This window comes from Arachis ipaensis, chromosome B07 (genome assembly GCF_000816755.2).
Source record: "Arachis ipaensis cultivar K30076 chromosome B07, Araip1.1, whole genome shotgun sequence".
In the NCBI taxonomy this organism is placed as follows: domain Eukaryota; kingdom Viridiplantae; phylum Streptophyta; class Magnoliopsida; order Fabales; family Fabaceae; genus Arachis; species Arachis ipaensis.
Genome location: NC_029791.2, coordinates 105,273,538 through 105,293,173, shown reverse-complemented (window position 1 = coordinate 105,293,173; position 19,636 = coordinate 105,273,538). Strand labels below are relative to the sequence as shown.

Genomic DNA, 19,636 nt, shown 5'->3' with positions numbered 1-19,636 from the left:
GAGAATGGTGATGCGAGGGGGTTAGGGTTCCGCGTCGGGGGGGAGGGATAAGTGGATTCAAATCCACGCGGACGCGTGGGTCACGCGATGAGGCGGATGAGGCGGAAACACAACGACGTGACGCGTTATTGATGCGATCGCGCGAGTGAGGGATAATGAAAGTGACGCATACGCGCGTACGCGTCGCAGAGGGGGAGAATGGTGATGCGAGGGGGTTAGGGTTCCGCGTCGGGGGGGAGGGATAAGTGGATTCAAATCCACGCGGACGCGTGGGTCACGCGAACGCGTGGATGAGGCGGAAACACAACGACGTGACGCGTTATTGATGCGATCGCGCGAGTGAGGGATAATGAAAGTGACGCATACGCGTGAAGCACGCGTACGCGTCGCTCAGAATTGTGCTAAACACACAAATCCAGCGTCGTTTTGGCGCAACTCTCTGTTTCAATTGAGGGCGCAATAATTTCCACGCGACATGTACGCGTCGCCCACGCTTTCACGTGGTGTATGTGAAGTGAAAGTGACGCGTTCACGTCATTGACGCGAACGCGTGGCCCAAATTGTGCCTAACGCATAACAGTTGCACGATTCCAGCCCAGCTTTTTGGGCGTTGGATTGTGACGTCGATTTTGAGTCGACGCCCACGCGTGGCCCATGCGCACGCGTGGGGTGATTTTTTTATGCAGTATGCAAGATGCAGATGTTATGAATGATCCTAGGGAAAATGAAATAAAATAAAATGAAACTAAAACAAACAAAACGAAATAAAATTGAAAAAGGGACGATCATACCGTGGTGGGTTGTCTCCCACCTAGCACTTTTAGTTAAAGTCCTTAAGTTGGACATTTGATGAGCTCTTTGTTATGGTGGCTTGTGTTTGAACTCGTCCAGAAATCTCCACCAACGTTTGCGGTTCCAATAGCCTCCGGGGTCCCAAACTAGGCACATAAAGCCTTTGAGCAAGTTAACGCAGGTTTTCAGGTTCCAGGAGTACTGATTGTCAGGATAAATTCCAGGATCCCAAACCTTGCTTTTGAACTCGTCTTTGTATTGATCTTCATTTTTCCAGCCGGGTGGTACGCAACTTGAATTTCCACTGAGATACCCAAACGTCTTCCGAAACCCATTAAATCGAGCTCTAAACCAATCCTTGCATTTCCATTTGAAGCGTGGAACTGTATTGAACCTTGGGTGCCAATTTCTATTGCTAACCATCTCCCTTTTACTCTTAAAGCCGCAAAGAGCTCTAAGCTGGCCATCTGTTTCAAGCAAGCCATATTCAAATGGGAAAGTAAAGATGAAGGCTAAGGATTTTTCACCCACTTGAAGTTTGTATTCGGTGGTAGTGGCCGTGGGAGAGGTGTTTCTAGTGGTTCTGCAAGTTCCACTTCCTTGTACTCCTCTGTGAATTCTTCCATTTCCTGACAGACCTCTTCAATTACAACCATGTCTTGATCGGAGTCTTCAATGTCTTCCTTATCACTCAGGTCATAAGTTGGAGGTTGAGAAAAATCTACCTCCGCATCATCTTCATATTCACTTGGGAAAGAATCTTCTAGCTCAAAGAATTCAATTGTGACTGCAAGGTCATCATTAGAAGAACTTGATTTATGATCATCATTACCAAGGAAACTAGCTTCTTGATTTGTTCCGTCCAGTTCTTCATAAGATACATGCTTTGGGGGTTGTGCACTATCCTCCTTAGCATCGATTTCAGATTGCTTGACGGAATTGTCCACAATTCTTGATTCCCATGGAGGTTCAGCGTCTCCTAAGTCTTTAACCAATTCTTCTTCTTCGATAATTGCAGCTTCCTCTACTTGTTCTAGTACAAAGTCGTGCTCTTAACTGTCCACAGGGGCCTCTAGTGTCTCCTTCGTACTGGGGGCTAATCGATTTATCGCTTGCTCCAATTGATGAAGGGTTGCATAAAATTGGTTCACTGTGTCCTTGAGATGTTTCTGTGATTCTAGGTTCGACGGATAAGGATATGGTGCATATGGAAGTGGTGGTCCTCGGGAGTAATTGGATTGGAACTAGGGTGGGTAGAGGTTAGGGGCATATGGAGGTGAATGGTTGTAGTGGGCTTGTGAGTATAGTGGTTCAAAACTATGTTGAGGAGGTGATTTATAGGCGTATGATGGGGCTTGTTGGTAACCACAAGGGGGTCCACCATATCTATCATCTTGGTACGCACCTCGGAATGGCTCTTGACCATAGTAATTTGGTGGAGGTGGTTTGTTACAAAGGGGTCCACCATAACTATTGTCTTGGCATGCATTGTAGAATGGTCGTTGTCCATGGTATCTTGGAAGGTGTTGTTGCCGAAAGGGTTGATCAGATCCTCATGGCTCCTTCCATCTTTGACTGGTTTGACCTTGATGCATGTTCCTGTTATAGCTTCCATTCTTTTCAACAACATTAGAACCAAACTCAAAGCGATGGGGTGAGAACTCATAGTAACTAATAAAAATTAAAAACAAAAATAAAAACAAATAAACAAGCAAAATAAAATATTTACAATAACCAATAATAAGGCACACGTTTGTAATTCCCCGGCAACGGCGCCATTTTGACGAACGGACTTCTTGCTGGTAAAGAATTTTATGAAAATATAATCGCGTTGTAGGTATAGTTTCTAAATCAAGCAATAATCCTTTCGTACAAAAGTTTGGTTGTCACAAGTAACAAAACCCAATAAAATTTATAACCGAAGTATTTAAGTCTCGGGTCATCTTCTCAAGGAATTGCAGGGAAGTATGATTTATTATTGGTTATGGAAAAGGGTATCGTTGGGTTTTTAAAATAAAGAACAAGTAATTTAAATGGCAAGAAAAATAAATCAATAATTAGAAAAACTCTTGGTAAGGTATGAGAACTGGAAATCCCATCCTAGTTATCCTTATCAGATATGATGAGAATTGGTATTGCTCCCACTTAGTTAACCCTTACTAAATAAAGGAAAGTCAAGTGGACTAATCAACTTGATTCCTCAAGTCCTAGTCAACTCCTATAGAAAGACTAGCTTTAGAGGGATCCAAACCAATCAGCAAATTCCAATTTTCAATCAACTGCTGAGTTTGACAACTCAAGTGTCACCAATTACTCAACCAAAACCAAAAGGGGAAAAATCTAAATTATTTATATCATAAATAGAAGAAAACAATCTTAAATCTGAAATACCTCAAATTGCATTAAATAGAATATTCAAATCTAACAGTAAAAGTTCATAAGCCAATTTGGCAACATAAGTAATTAACAAGTAAAAGCATTAGAGTAAATAAAAGTAAAAGAGAAACATAAATTAAAGGAATATTGAACCTGAATTGAAGAAGTAACCATAAAATAAGAGAAATCCTAATCCTAAAACCTAAGAGAGAGGAGAGAACCTCTCTCTCTAGAAAACTACATCTAAAACCTAAGATTATGAATTATGAATGTTGTATGAATTGTGTCTATTGATTCCCCCATTCTCTGGCTTCTATTCTGTGTTTCTGGGCTTGGATTTGGGCCGAAAAAGGGTCCAAAAATTGCTGGGGGCGACTTCTACAATTTTTTGCACGTGGCGTCCGTCACGCGTGCGCGTCGCTTGAACTTTTCTCTAGGCACGCGTCCGCGTCGTCCATGCGTGCGCGTCGCTGCCATTTTCTTCAAAACTCTATTTTTGTGCGTTCCTTCCATTTTTGCGTGTTTTCTTTCTGTCCTCTAAGCCATTCCTGTCCTATGAAGCCTGAAAATACTTAACACACAGATCACGGCATCGAATGGTAATAAAGGATAATTAAAATAATTATTTTTAAGGCATAGGAAACATGTTTTCACATATGTCATAGAATAAGGAAGGAATTATAAAGCCATGCAAATCTTATGAATAAGTGGGTAAAGAATTGATAAAAATACTTATTTGAGCACAAGATGAATCATAAAATAGGGGTTTATCACATATATAACAAGTAATTCAAGAAGTAAGTAGGCATATTATACAATTAGGCAAACCCAAGTAATCAAGGCAAACAAGCATATAAGAGATGCACATGATGAATGTTTATCCTATTGGCTCGTGATATCACTTGTCGGTCCATAATTGCCAACCTAACACATCCTCCCAGATGTAGCATTTTCTGCCACGCCAGGGATGTAGTGCCCTGCACACTCATGTAGTAGGGAGTCTACTACGTCAGGGATATAGGCCCTACACACTTCATGCAACAGAGAAGGAAATAAAAACAACAAATCATGCAGTAGAAAAATCTGCCATGCTAGGGATATAGGTCCTGCACTCTCTCAACAACATATACTCATGCAGCAGAAGAATCTGCTACACCAGGGATATAGGCCCTGCACACTCTCAACTGTAACACCCTAATTACCCTAAGCTTTACCTCATGCCATAAAGCAAAGGTTAATCAAGAGTTACAATAATTCTAAGGCTCATACATAAATATATATATAGAAGGAATAATAATTCTAGAAGTCCGATGAATAAAATAAGCTCAAATATGGCATTACAAAGCGCGAACGTTCACACGAGCTACAAGCATAAAAGATAAGATCCACTACTTAAGGTAACAAGATATATGTAGTTATACAATAGTACAATAATCATAAGATACTAGTCTAAGCCTGCAAAGTTTAGGCCGACTAATTAAATACAGACATACAGAATTTTGAAAGTAAAATAGCTTATACAGAATATCACTCTCAAAGCAAGCCTCTAAGGCAAAAGTAAATACAAAAGTGAGAGTACTGATGACTGAAATTTACACCCCATTCAAAATTGGTGAATTAGTCCTTTTGGCAAGCGCACCAAAATTATCGTCAAGTAATAACCCACAGTGGAGTGGGATTGTATCCACAGAGATTGGCGAATTCGAGCAGTTTTAATCAATTGATGAATTAGTCAAGCAGATCAATAGGATTGTAGAGTGCAGAATTGTAAATGACATAAATGTAAATGACTAGAATATAAAGAAAAGCAATAAAGTACAGAAATATAAATGGCAGAAAGTAAAGTGCAGAATCATAAATGACTTGAATGTAAACGGGAATGGGGAATTGCTGAATATAAAAATAAGCAGTAAAGAAATGGATAGATAAGAATGGGGAAATTCATTGAGATTGGGAGATGTTGTCTCTTTGGATCAAATCTAGCTTATATCCTCTTCAATCATGCAACTCATTGACCTCTTGGCAATCATGATTGATTGAGCCCCAATCCCTTGGTAACTCAATCTCTCAGATCTTGATCAATAGCTAATTCCTTGGTCTAATTGCTCATGAAGAGAGATATGCTTGGTTTCTGATTATACCACACACCATCATAGGTCCAAGTAGAGGGAGGATTATATGTCACATATCCAAACACCAAAACCCATATTCTACTCTAGTGTGAGAAGGGATTTCAAGCATGATTTCATGTTTCCTTTCCCAAGGTTCCCATGAAACCCAATTGTATTCAATCTCTTTCCCAAGATAATTGAATACTAAACATTAAGAACGAAATTCCTTCTAGCAAATCAAAGAGAAGATGAAGAAAAGAAGGATTTCACTATCATTCATCCATCAAGTACAACAGAGCTCCCTCTCTCAATGAGAGGGAAGTTAGCTACTCATAGCTCAAAAAGTACTCAAAAGTGAAGTGTAAAAGTGGATCTAAAACTGACTTCTTAACCCCCTTCTTCAGTACTCCTTAGGGGTATTTATACTACTCCTAGTAAAATAAAAGAATTATAAAAGTGAAAAAGGAAAATTACATTTTAGAGGGAAAAGAAAACACTCAATAAGCATGACTTCTTAGCTGGCGTGTGGCAGGCGCTTCTCTGGCGTGTCACGTGCCCTTCATTTCCAGCTTGGCATGCCACGCCTACTCCTTCAAGTGGCACGCTCGTCCCTCTCTCAACCTTGGCGTGCCACGCCTTCGAACTCAAGTGGCACGCCCCTTGCCTTTCTCACTTCTCTTTGCCTCTGGAAACTTGTACTGGCGTGCCATGCCCAAGGTCTGGCGTGCCACGCCCTTGTTTTGTGCTTTACTAGGCTTCTCTAGAAAGTTGAACCAGCGTGGCACACCCAGGGTCTTGCGTGCCACGCCCCTTTTGTGAGTGAGTGGTTCCTCTGTTTGGCGTGCCACGCCACGAGCTCAAGTGGCACGCCCCAATACTTTTCTCTTGAATGACACTGGCGTGCCATGCCTGGTTGCTTAAGTGGCACGCCTAAATGAAGAATAGTGAATGGCGTGCTACGCCTTCGATACCAAGTGGCACACCCCATGTAATTGGCCTCCTTCATCCTCTCTGGAAACTTAAATCAGCATGCCACGCCTAGAGGCTGGCGTGCCACGCCCATGATCTTGTCTTGGTTCCAGTAGTTGGCGTGCCACGCCTCAGTTTTCAAGTGGCACGCCATAGTGAAATGCCAAGGTTGGCGTGCCACGCCTTCGATACTAAGTGGCACGCCCAGTCCTTGCTTTTGGTCCTTTGTGCATTGGCGTGCCACGCCTGGTTGCTCAAGTGGCACGCCCAGTCTTCATTTGCCTTCAGCCCTTTCTCTGGATTGTTGTACCAGCGTGCCACGCCATGCTGCTCAAGTGGCACACCCATGATCTTGTGAACTCTTCAAGCTTGGCGTGCCACGCCTGGGTTCTCAAGTGGCACGCCCAAGTGACTTCTTTGGGCTGGCGTGCCACGCCTTCGATACCAAGTGGCACGCCATAGTGAAGGTTTTTCTTGGGGTGGAGAGTTGGCATGCCACGCCCCTTTGCTCAAGTGGCACGCCCATAGTAATTGATGGGTCAGGCGTGCCACGCCCAGCTTGGCGTGCCACGCCCCTTTTGTGTCCTCCATTGTAGCTCTCTGGAATTTTGTATTAGCGTGCCACGCCCAGTCTCTGGCGTGCCACGCCCATATGCATGCTTTGAATCTCTTCTCTGGACTTTAGTACTGGCGTGCCACGCCCAGCTCCTGGCGTGCCACACCAGTGCATTTTTGTGGTGTTTGCTTCAAGTGTCACGCCAGTTTCACACGCCCAGCTTCTTGTTTGTCTTCCACCTAATTTTTTATGCTTTTCTCACCTGAAATTCAGCACAACTCATCTCAAAGTGGTATACCATAATATTCATCAAATAATGCATGAATTGTACTGATCAAATGAGATTTATGCTCTTTTATGGTCTTCTTTATGTAAGAATGAAGGGTAGATAATGCAAGTCATCACAATACCAAACTTAAGTTTTGCTTGTCCCAAGCAAATCAATGTGAGTAAACCTTTATAACTTGAGGTCTTGGCTTTGAGTGATTGCAATACAACTATGAGTAAGACTAAGTGTTCAACACATGTATGAATGTTTTAATGTTATGGGAAGCTCTTGGATTCTTGAGGGTTCTTTCAGGTGTAGGCCTTAGGGGTCCTTTCTATTGGTTGTCACCTTGAAGTAATAAGGGTTGTTCTGCTTTCTTGACCACGACTCTAAGTGTTTTGTCTCAAGATAACCCTTTATTTAAGCTTTCAATTAGCACTCCCAAACCAGTTGGTTTTAGGGTACTAGGTGTTGAGACACCCCCTAAGAATTTACTTGCCCAGGTCTCTTCTTGACACATCTTCACCACAAGCATCTACTAAGATCTTTAATTCTCTTTGAGCTTTTTAATATTTCTTTTTCTATCCCAGTAGTTGATGCTCAGAGTCTTGGGTCTTTATTGCCTACTACTTCTTGGTTCTATGGATATTCAAGGAACACCCTTTGGCCTTCCCTGGTTATTCCTTCTAGGACTAGTTGCTTTTCCATGACTTATTTTCTTTTTAGTTCATCCAAGGTTCTACACTTAGTTTCTTGTTTCTTAGTTTGTTTGATAATCTATCTTGGCCTTGGTCTCTCTTATTGTTTTTGCACAACTCACAGTGACTCTTATGGGGACAAACTCTACTTTTATTTATGTTGGAATGAAGACTTGAAATACATGGCATTTTCTTTCTTGAAAAAGAAGAACTCATAAAGACTTCAAACAGGAATTTAAAACTAAGCAAAAAGCATAAACTATCCTAGCATGATTATTTATTCAGAAAGTAAATAAAGCAAAAAACTTAAACAAGATTTCAAAAACTGGAAAGTGTCAACCATGGGACTCAACAACCTTGGGCAGCTTCATCTTTAGTTCATTGGCCCCTTCCCTTTGTCCTTCTTCTTGGAGGGGGAAGAGCCACCTTCATCTGGCTTGGAGGAACCTTCTTGTGCTTTGGCATCCTTGGGTTTCCAAAATCCTGCCCTTCTCATATAATTCCTTTCATCCTCCTTATGTTTGGCTAGGATTTCCTCTTGTCTTGCACTTAGCTCTTCCATTCCTTACATGAAGGTTGGGTATCCTGGCTTTAGAGCGGCTACGGCGTTACACAAGTGATTCAGCTTCGCTTGTGTGTTGATATCATACTGCCTCCTGGATATGGTTCTGGCATCATAGAGATGTCTGAATTCGGCCAAGTTCCTCTGTTGCCATTTGCCTTGCTCTGCTATTTTGTCCAGTGCACTTCGCACCTCTCCCCAGTCAAATTGTTCTTGCTGCTCCTTCCTCATGTGCTCCCAATTCCCTTGGAGTTGTTGAATGTTTTGGTTGACTTGGCTCCATTATTGTTGTTGGGTTTCCTCAAGTTAATTGACATCTTCCCTCAAGTGGTATAGATCTCCCTTCATTTAGTGTACATCTCCTTGCAATCGCTCCCAATTGAATCCCTCTGGAAATTGCTGATATTGGTATTGTGGTAGTGGTTGAAGTGCCAGGAATTGAGGTTACTCTTCTGCCTCCTCTTCTTCTTGTTATTGTTATTGTTGTTCATGGGCATGAGCTCTTCGTTCTCTGGCCCTGTGGAGTGGGTGAACAGCCACCACCTTAACCATCTTTTTGGCAGTTATAAACTTGTCTTGCTTCACAAGCACTTCATCAATCATCTTTTCAATTCCAGCCTCATCACATAGCCTTTGTATGATGCTGGGGAATGCCAACCTTGTGTTGTCACTGGTGTTTTTCACCACTTTGTTGATGTTATTGGCAATCATCTCCCCCACATTGATGTTCTCTCCTTTTATGATGCTGTAAATGAGTACAGCTCTCTCCTTAGTCATCTCTGAAGTGTTGGATGTGGGGATTAGGGACCTCCTCACAAATTCTAGCCACCCTCTACCTTGGGGGCTCAAATCTCTTCTCCTCAATTGGTTAGGTACCCCATCCTTGTTATTGATCCAACGCACATGCATCACACAAATCTCATTTAGGATCTCATCGAACCTAGGGTCTTGCTGCTTCATTCTTTCTTCATAGCTCTGAGTGGAGCTTGTCCTCTTCACCATTAGCATCCTTTCTATGCTAGAGGGACTGTAGTCAATGGACTTCCTTCTTACATAGCTAAGTAGCCATATTGTTGCCCTGGTTGAGGCACTGCGTTGGCATAGAATTCCCTCACTAAGTGGTTCCTCTGTTTGGCGTGCCATGCCACGAGCTCAAGTGGCACGCCCCAATGCTTTTCTCTTGAATGACACTGGCGTGCCACGCCTGGTTGCTCAAGTGGCACGCCTAAATGAAGAATAGTGAATGGCGTGCAACGCCTTCGATACCAAGTGGCACGCCCCATGTAATTGGCCTCCTTCATCCTCTCTGGAAACTTAAACCAGCATGCTAGGCCTAGAGGCTGGCGTGCCACGCCTATGATCTTGTCTTGGTCCCAGTGGTTGGCGTGCCACGCCTCAGTCTTCAAGTGGCACGCCATAGTGAAATGCCAAGGTTGGCGTGCCACGCCTTCGATACCAAGTGGCACGCCCAGTCCTTGCTTTTGGTCCTTTGTGCATTGGCGTGCCACGCCTGGTTGCTCAAGTGGCACGCCCAGTCTTCAATTGCCTTCAGCCCCTTCTCTAGATTTTTTTACCAGCGTGCCACGCCATGCTGCTCAAGTGGCATGTCCATGATCTTGTGAACTCTTCAAGCTTTGCGTGCCACGCCTGGGTTCTCAAGTGGCACGCCCAAGTGACTTCTTTGGGCTGGCGTGCCACGCCTTCGATACCAAGTGGCACGCCATAGTGAAGGTTCTTCTTGGGGTGGAGAGTTGGCGTGCCACGCCCCTTTGCTCAAGTGGCACGCCCATAGTAATTGATAGGTCAGGCGTGCCACGCCCCTTTTGTGTCCTCCATTGTAGCTCTCTGGAATTTTGTATTAGCGTGCCACACCCAGTCTCTGGCGTGCCACGCCCATATCAATGCTTTGAATCTCTTCTCCGGACTTTAGTACTGGCGTGCCACGCCCAGCTCCTGGCGTGCCACGCCAGTGCATTTTTGTGGCGTTTGCTTCAAGTGTCACGCCAGTTTCACACACCCAGCTTCTTGTTTGTCTTCCACCCAATTTTTGATGCTTTTCTCACCTGAAATTCAGCACAACTCATCTCAAAATGGTGTACCATAATATTCATCAAATAATACATGAATTGTACTGATCAAATGAGATTTATGCTCTTTTATGGTCTTCTTTATGTAAGAAAGAAGGATAGATGATGCAAGTCCTCAAGTACTAATCAAAATAACCAAAATGACAACAAAAATAGAATAAGATCCTCCGCTCTGCTACCATCAAGCAACTCACTAAGGTGGGTTGTGACCTGCATCTGAAAAACAACAACAACGTATGAAATGAGAACCGGAGGTTCTCAGTATGGTAACAGTACCCAGAAATGTAAGATGTAAGACCCCGGGACGCCAGAGGTAACCTTAGAGCTTCATACCAAACAGATATCCGAACTTAACAAAATAAAAAACTTAAACCGTGAACAATAAACAAGGTATCTAATCTTAGGAGATTTATAACCAAAACTAGTCACCGCTGTCCCACAACCTTCACCAACCTACCCTCCGTGCGATCCCATCACCGTCGCCTACCTAACCTCCTCAGCACCAAACAAACACAGATAATGCAAGCAAGGAAAACACAGGTAGTATTCATATATATAACAAGTATTCATATATAAACAGAAAGCCTTCCCATGTGTGTGCGTACGCACAAGGCTGTGCGTGCGCACACAAACCAGAAATCACAAAATTTTGCAAAATTGCAGAATTTTAGATTTTGACACCAAACTTTGAATGATCATAACTTCTTCTACAAAAATCCAAATTTTACAAACTTTATATCAATTTGAAGACTTTTCAATGAACTTTAGTTCTAAATAAGTTTCAACAAATTTTGAAAATTGAGGCACAAGTTATGACCTATCAAAGTTTACTAAAAACCAGTTTTTGCCAAAAACCTCAAAACCTCCAATTCAACCAACTCTCACATCGAAACCAAATCCAAACCTGTTCAATCATCATAAACCACTACCACATACAACATCTTACCATTTCATATCATTCTCTTCAACTTCACACCTAAATTACGCAACCATTATATCATATCTCACTACCAGTCCATAATTTCCCATTTAATCATAAATCCACACTCACAATCATCATCAATCAACAACAACCTCAACTACCAAAACAAATTCTCATAAATTCCAATAGTCATTATCAAACAATATCTATCATTAACCAAACCCATCATAAAACTCATCAACACCAATAATACTCAACAATCCTTATCAACCACAACAACCAACAATAAAAAATCATCATCAATATCCATCTTCAAATCTCTACACCCACCAACACAATTCATCAATAATCATCATCTAATAATATGTAACTCATCACATTCAAACCCATTCATTCAACATCCAACCATCATCAAGCATACATTTATATACAATTAACCATACAATCACATCTTTCAACCTATCTTAAGGTCAACTAGCCTAAGTGTCCATTGATATTACATATTACATAGAGAAGACCAAAACTATACCTTTGCTGTTCCCCAAAATGCTCATCGTACCAAGATTGGAATCCAACAAGCTTTCAATCTCACCAACAAGCCACCAAAGCTCAAACTAACATCATATATACCAAGATCAAAACCTAAGATACACAAAACAACTAAACACAAGGATTTAGTAGAACCTTACCTTAACCAATGAGATTAGGAGTAAAATTCAACAATTACCCGCTACTAGAGATCACCTAAATAAACAAAATCACAAAATCTACTCAAAACCATAACCCCAAAAACACAGAACTCTAGGGCTGGAAACTGGAGAGTGAGACGCAATTTCTTACCAGGTTTTCTTAGATAGAATCGATGAGCTCAACAAGAGCTTCGTGTGGCCGCAAACGGCTCATCAATCGAAAGTCCATAGCTCAAGTTATGGCTCCCAGAAGGTGATGATGAATATTACCACCACCTCCTCTCTCTCAATCCGTGCCTCTCCCTCTCTTTGGGCTGGAAAAATGAGCTCAAAGCTCATTTAATGAGCTTATATATGTTGGGCCTTGGGCCCGGTTTGGGCCTAGCCCAACCCGTTAGTGTTTTTGGTCTGTTCGACCCACTTTGGGCCAAAACCTTTAAGATTAGTGCTCGGTTTTCAATTCTAAAGTATTTTTATCCTTTCAAAACAATAAATCAACTTTCAAAATCTTATTTTCCAAAATACGCAGTATTTGACAGACTAGAGCCGGTACTGCCGGCTTAAACGCCAGTACGCATTTTTACAAAAGTCTTTTCTAAAAAGATACATTTTTCAACTTAGAAAAATTCATTGAAATCAAATTTCACCTTTTTATTTTCAAATTAAAACTTCCAAATTTTAAATCTATTCCGGGCACTAAAATTATTTTATTAAAATAGTTTTACGTGAAAACTCCGGTTCTTACATTTTCCCCTCCTAATAAAATTTTCGCCCTCGAAAATTCAAATCACGCGATATATATATATATATATATATTCTTCACAAAGCATTCTACTATCAACGTTATCAACCCAACAAGTTGCCAAAGCATCTCATTCACCATCATCCTAACGTGTCAATGTTCTCTCTCACCTTCCGCTGCGTCACTCTGATTATCGTCATTAAGAATCCGAAAATTCTTCCCTTTAAACCAAATGCCAATTTTGTAATACTTTTCAAAACCTTTAAAACAAGTTCAATATAAATGAGTTCATTGTTAAAACTTTCTCAAAAGGAGTCAAAAATCATTTATTTGTAAATCAATCACTTTAAAGTATGATTTTTCTAAATTCATTAAAACCCTTAAATCAAAATCGTTCAATTTAAATCCCTTTTGATAAGTTAAATTTACAAACCAAAATCATAAGTTAACAAAATCATAGAACTCACTTTTCTTTCTAAATCGTATCATTTAATCAAAAGTTTGAATTCTAGTTTCAAAACCAAATCATTTAAACCAAAGTTCCAAACCAAATTTAAAAATCCTTCTAAGCTTTAAAACTTTTTCAACAAGAACGGCAATAGTCTATACTATGAAAATAAGTTAAGGTTTGGCTATCGGATCCATGATTACCTCAATCCTATTGTTGTGATCGACCCGGCTCATGTGTTCCTCGGTGTGGACAATCTCTAACCAAATGTCCCGGTGCGCCACACTTGTAACATAGTTTCATACCCAACCGGCAGGGCTTATTCGGGTGGTAGTTCCCACACTCCTGACATTTCATATCATGGGAGTAAGCTCTTGACTGCTTCCCCTCACCGTTTCTCTTGAAGTGTTGTCCCCTTGGTCCAAGGTAATCATCACGTTCCTTACTAGTGTTTCCTCCACGAGTGTCCCTTGACGAGGCTACCGTCTGTGCATATTCCTCAACAACTCTTGCCTTGTTCACCAGACCCAAGAAAATCCGAATCTCCAAAGGAGCCACAGCAGTCATGATGTTATCCTTCAAGCCCCTTTGATACTTGATGCACTTCCAACTTTTATAGGTCTCCGGGACACCCTGACACGCCCTAGAGAACCTACAGAGCTCCTCAAATTGGCTAGTATAGTCCGCCACAGACAAGGAACCTTGCTTCAGCTGCATAAGTTCCATCTCCTTTGCTTCCCTTGCAGATTCAGGAAAGTACTTCTTGTAGAAGGCCATTTGGAATAGATCCCAAGGAACATCAACATTCTGAAGCTGTAGCAAGTGGCACTCTCCTTGCCACCAATGCTGGGCCTCTCTTAAAAGCTTATACGCAGAAAACTCTACATATTGGATATTCGGAACATGCTGTGCTTGTAACGCACGCTCCATGGCCTGAAACCAATTATCCGGTTCTGTAGGGTTGGTTGAACCTCTGAAGCTTCGCGGATGAACCTTGAGAAAAGTAGGCAAAGTCATCAGAGCACCTCCCATGTTGTCACCATTTCCTTCTGCATTATCGTTCCCGTTTCCTTCTCTGTTTCCGTTTCCAGCCGGTTGGCCTAACCTCTGCACAGCTTGCAGAGTCGCAGCAGTATTTGCCTCTACGGTGTTTGCAAGATTCGCCATTGCCGCCATGAACTCGACATGGTTATCGGCCGGTTGCTCGTTTCTACTCTCTCTTCGTGAACATGTACGACCTCATCCGCGAGTAGTCATTAGGGTTCCTGTCTACACCAATCAATCGATATCAAGGTGATCAATCTCAATATCAAAAGCCTAGCGTTTCAATTATCCCAAAAGGCACTCACAAACAAGCATGCTATGAAATATCAAGTAGATAACCTAAATAGCATGAAAGAAAACTGACCCAGAGTATGCAATGAAGCACAATCGGTCCATCCCTCAGGCTCACGAGGACGAACCGCCATATATATATATAAGGAATAATAATTCTAGAAGCCCGGTGAAAAAAATAAGCTCAAATATGGCATTACAAAGCGCGAACGTTCACACGAGCTACAAGCGTAAAAGATAAGATCCACTACTTAAGGTAACAAGATATACGTAGTTATACAAGAGTATAATAATCATAAGATACTAGTCTAAGTCTGCGGAGTTTAGGCTGACTAATTAAATACCGACATACAGAGTTTTGAAAGTAAAAAAGATTATACAGAATATCACTCTCAAAGTAAGTCTCTAAGGCAAAAGTAAATACAAAAGTGAGTACTAATCAAAATAACCAAAATGACAACAAAAATAGATTAAGATCCTCCGCTCTGCTACCATCAAGCAACTCACTGAGGTGGGTTGCGACCTGCATCTGAAAAATAACAATAACGTATGGAATGAGAACCGGAGGTTCTCATTATGGTAACAGTACCCAAAAATATAAGATGTAAGACCCCGGGATGCCAGAGGCAATCCTAGAGCTTCATACCAAACAGATATCCAAAATTAACGAAATAAAAAACTTAAACCGTGAATAATAAACAAGGTATCTAATCTTAGGAGATTTCTAACTAAAACTAGTCACTGTTGTCCTACAGCCTTCACCAACCTACCCTCTGTGCGATCCCATCGCCACCGCCTACCTAACCTCCTCAACACCAGATAAACACAAATAATGCAAGCAAGAAAAACACAGGTAGTATTCATATATATATATATATAAGCAAGCAAACATATAGAAGATGCACATGATGAATGTCTGTCCTATTGGCTGTGATATGACATGCCGGTTATAGTGCCAAACCAGACAGAAAATCCGGTCGGCAACTCCCGGATTAGTCTCTCTGTTGCGCATACTCAAGAGGAATAATTCCGAGGGATAAGTGCCCTACCACCTTCTCCTTTCAGAGGGAAACGTTCTGAGAGAGAGTGCCCTACCACCTTCCTCTGGATGCCACATAATTCCGAGGGATAGTGCCTACCTCCTTGCAACCAGAGAGAAAACACACGCTCAGGAGGTATAATTCCGAGGGATGACTGCCCTACCACCTTCTCCTTTTAGAGGAAATATATTCCGAGGGAGAGTGCCCTACCACCTTCCTCTTGAGTGATAAACATGAGTGAGAAGCCCAGCTTCAAGCCTCACATCCGAATGTAGGCGGGAGACTACCACAGCCCTTACGACGGATAACAATGTATATCATAATCACGTATTCAATCTCAGAGGCCCCTCCTCATAGAACACTTCCACTCATACTCCTTCCATCAACCATAATCATTCATTTCCAAGTTTTCAACTCATCACAATCATCATCAATTCATAACTTTCCGTTCCGAACTCACTAGTTCCTCAATTTCTCAATTCATATACCATTCTTCCTTCGCAATCCACCAAATCCATTCTCAGTACACCAGAAACCTAAGCCTCTGTTCTCTAACTTTTCAAAATAACACCAAATCAAACCTCCTAGGACATTTCCCATATTTCAATACCCGAAGATAAGCCCAAGAGTCTTAAAATGGTGTCACAGAAGCTTACAAGCTTGTTGGGAAGGTGAAATAGTTGAAAACAAAGTATAAGTTTAAGAAACAGGGCGTGTGCGTACGCAAAAAGGTGTGCGCGCGCACGCCCATGAGATTTTAGAAAGTGTGTGTACGCATAGAGGTGTGCGTATGCACAAGTGCAAAATTTTCCAAACTCTGTGCGCTCGCACAAGGCGTGCGAACGCCCTCAACAGAGTGCACCTTCCAACGTGTGCGTGTGCACATGTTGTAAATCTTCGTTAGTTGTGTGCGTGCACAGGTTGTGCTAGCGCTCTAAACAAAAAGCCTTTCCCTGTGTGTGTGTACGCACAAGGCTGTGCGTGCGCACATAAACCAGAAATCACAAAATTCTGCAATATTGCAGAATTTTAGATTTTGACACCAAACTTTGAATGATCATAACTTCCTCTACAAAAATCCAAATTTTACAAAATTTATATCAATTTGAAGAATTTTCAATGAACTTTAGTTCTAAATAAGTTTCAACAAATTTTGAAAACTGAGGCATAAGTTATGACCCGTCAAAGTTCACTAAAAATTAGTTTTTACCAAAAACCTCAAAAACCTCGAATTCAACCAACTCTCACATCGAAACCAAATCCAAACCTGTTCAATCATCATAAACCACTACCACATACAACATCTTACCATTTCATATCATTCTCTTCAACTTCACACCTAAATTACTCAACCATTATATCATATCTCACTACCAATCCATAATTTCCAATTTAATCATAAATCCACACTCACAATCATCATCAATAAACAACAACCTCAACTACCAAAATAAATCCTTATAAATTCTAATAGTCATTATCAAACAATATCTATCATTAACCAAACCCATCATAAAAATCATCAACACCAATAATACTCAACAATCCTCATCAACCACATTAAACAACAATAAAAAATCATCATCAATGACAATTCATCAATAATCATCATCTAATAATATGTAACTCATCACATTCAAACCCATTCATTCAACATCCAACCATCATCAAGCATACATTTATATACAATTAACCATACAATCACATCTTTCAACCTATCTTAAGGTCAACTAGCCTAAGTGTCCATTGATATTACATATTACATAGAGAAGACTGAAACCGTACCTTGGTCGTTCCCCAAAATGCTCACCGTACCAAGATTGGAATCCAACAAGCTTTCAATCTCACCAACAAGCCACCAAAGCTCAAACTAACATCATATATACCAAGATCAAAACCTAAGATACACAAAACAACTAAACACAAGGGTTTAGTAGAACCTTACCTTAACCAATGAGATTAGGGGTAAATCCAACAATTACCCGCTACTAGAGATCACCTAAACAAACAAAATCACAAAATCTACTCAAAACCATAACCCCAAAAATGCAGAACTCTAGGGATGGAAACTGGAGAGTGAGACGCAATTTTTTACCAGGTTTTATGAGATAGAATCAAATATCTCAATAAGAGCTTCACGTGGCCGCAAACGGCTCGTCAATCGGAGGTCCGTAGCTCAAGTTATGGCTCCCGGAAGGTGATGATGAACCGTACTACCACCTCCTCTCTCTCAATCCGCGTCTCTCCCTCTCTTAATCTCTTTGGGCTGGAAAAATGAGCTCAAAGCTCCTTTAATGAGCTTATATATGTTGGGCCTTGGGCTCGGTTTGGGCCTGGTCCAATTCGTTAGTGTTTTTGGTTCGTTCGGCCCACTTTGGGCCAAAACCTTTAAAATTAGTGCCCGGATTTCAATTCTAAAATATTTTTATCCTTTCAAAATAATAAATCAACTTTCAAAATTTTATTTTCCAAAATACGCAGTACTGGACAGACTAAAGCCAGTACTGCCGGCTTAACCGCCAGTACGCAATTTTACAAAAATCTTTTCGAAAAAGATACATTTTCCAACTCAGAAAAATTCATTGAAATCAAATTTCACCTTTTATTTTCAAATTAAAACTTCCAAATTTTGAATCTATTCCGGGCACTAAAATTATTTTATTAAAACTGTTTTACGTAAAAACTCTGGTTCTTACATCAACAACATATACTCATGCAGCAGAGAAATTTGCTACACCAAGGATATAGGCCCTGCACACTCATATAATCCAATAATGTCATTATTTCAACTCCGAGTCCTCGACTCATCTCAACCACTTTCCATTGACCTCAAATCATCACCAGTCATCACCATTTCTCATCCCAAATCACTTTCTATTATCAGTTCTCAACATTCCAAGGATATAGTACCGGGCACACTTTCCTTCAATATCCATCAAACTCATAATAACCGTCGTCAGTTATCAATTCCATCACAAACTCATTGGTTCATGATTTTCTCAATTCATACACCTTTCGCCCTTCTCGGTCCCCCAAATCCATCCTCAGTGCACCAAAAACCTAGCCTCCGTTCTCTAACTTTTCAAAGAAATACCAAATAAATTCTCCTAAGGCCTTTCCCATGTTTTAAATGCCCAAAAATAAGCCCAAGAGTCTTAAAGTGGAGTCATAGAAGTATACAATCTTGTTGGAAAAGTGAAATAGTTTAAAAACAAAGTTTAAGTTATAAAATAGGACGTGTGCGTACACACAGGGGTGTGCGTGTGCACGCCCAAAAGATTTTTAAGATGTGTGCGTACACATAGAGGTGTGCGTACGCATAGAGGTGTGCGTACGCACAGGTACTAAATTTCATAACTCTGTTCGCTCGAACAAGTTGTGCTAATGCCCCCAACAGACTGCCTGATAAATCACTATTTTATGGTTTATCTTGTGCTAATCTAAGTGGTTTTTATCAAGTCTCTGCACACTTATTCATACAATTTACATGATTTTACAATTCCTTCCGAATTTTGTTCTATGGTTGAAAACTTGCTTCCTAAGCCTTTAAATTGTGTATTTTAATTCCCCTTTATACCATTCGATGCAGTGATCCGTGCGTTAAGTATTTTCAGGCTGTATAGGGCAGAAATGGCTTAAAGAATGGAGAAGAAGCTTGCAAAAATGGAAGGAATACAAGAAATAAAGGAGATGACCAGCGAGGATCGACGCGCACGCATGGCTCATGCGTGCGCGTGATTTGGAGATTTTCACAGCGACGCGTGCCCGTACCTGACGCGTACGCGTGACAAGCGAGATTGCACAGCGACGCGTGCGCGTAGCTGACGCGTACGCGTGACATGCGAAGAGGCCCATTGACGCGTACGCATGACTGACGCGTACGCGTGACATGCGCCACGTGCAGAAATCGCAAAAGATGCTGGGAGCGATTTTGGGCTGAGTTTAGACCCAGTTTTTGGGCCAGAAACACAGACTAGAGCCAGGGGACAAGCGGAGACTCAAGACACATTCACTTTTACACAGTTTTTAGTTTTAGTTTTG

The 19,636-nt window shown here is 41.3% G+C and overlaps 1 protein-coding gene across 1 annotated transcript in view; it reads right to left on the bottom strand.

Moving 5' to 3' along the window:
- Positions 1-14,387, bottom strand: part of LOC107607563 — a 19,489-nt gene extending 5,102 nt beyond the window's left edge. The window contains exons 1-3 of the mRNA XM_016309501.1: positions 14,019-14,387; positions 13,485-13,931; positions 12,943-13,032 (exon numbers count right to left, since the gene is read on the bottom strand). Coding sequence (XP_016164987.1) covers positions 12,943-13,032; positions 13,485-13,931; positions 14,019-14,387 — 906 coding nt within the window. The remainder of the gene's footprint in view (positions 1-12,942; positions 13,033-13,484; positions 13,932-14,018) is intronic.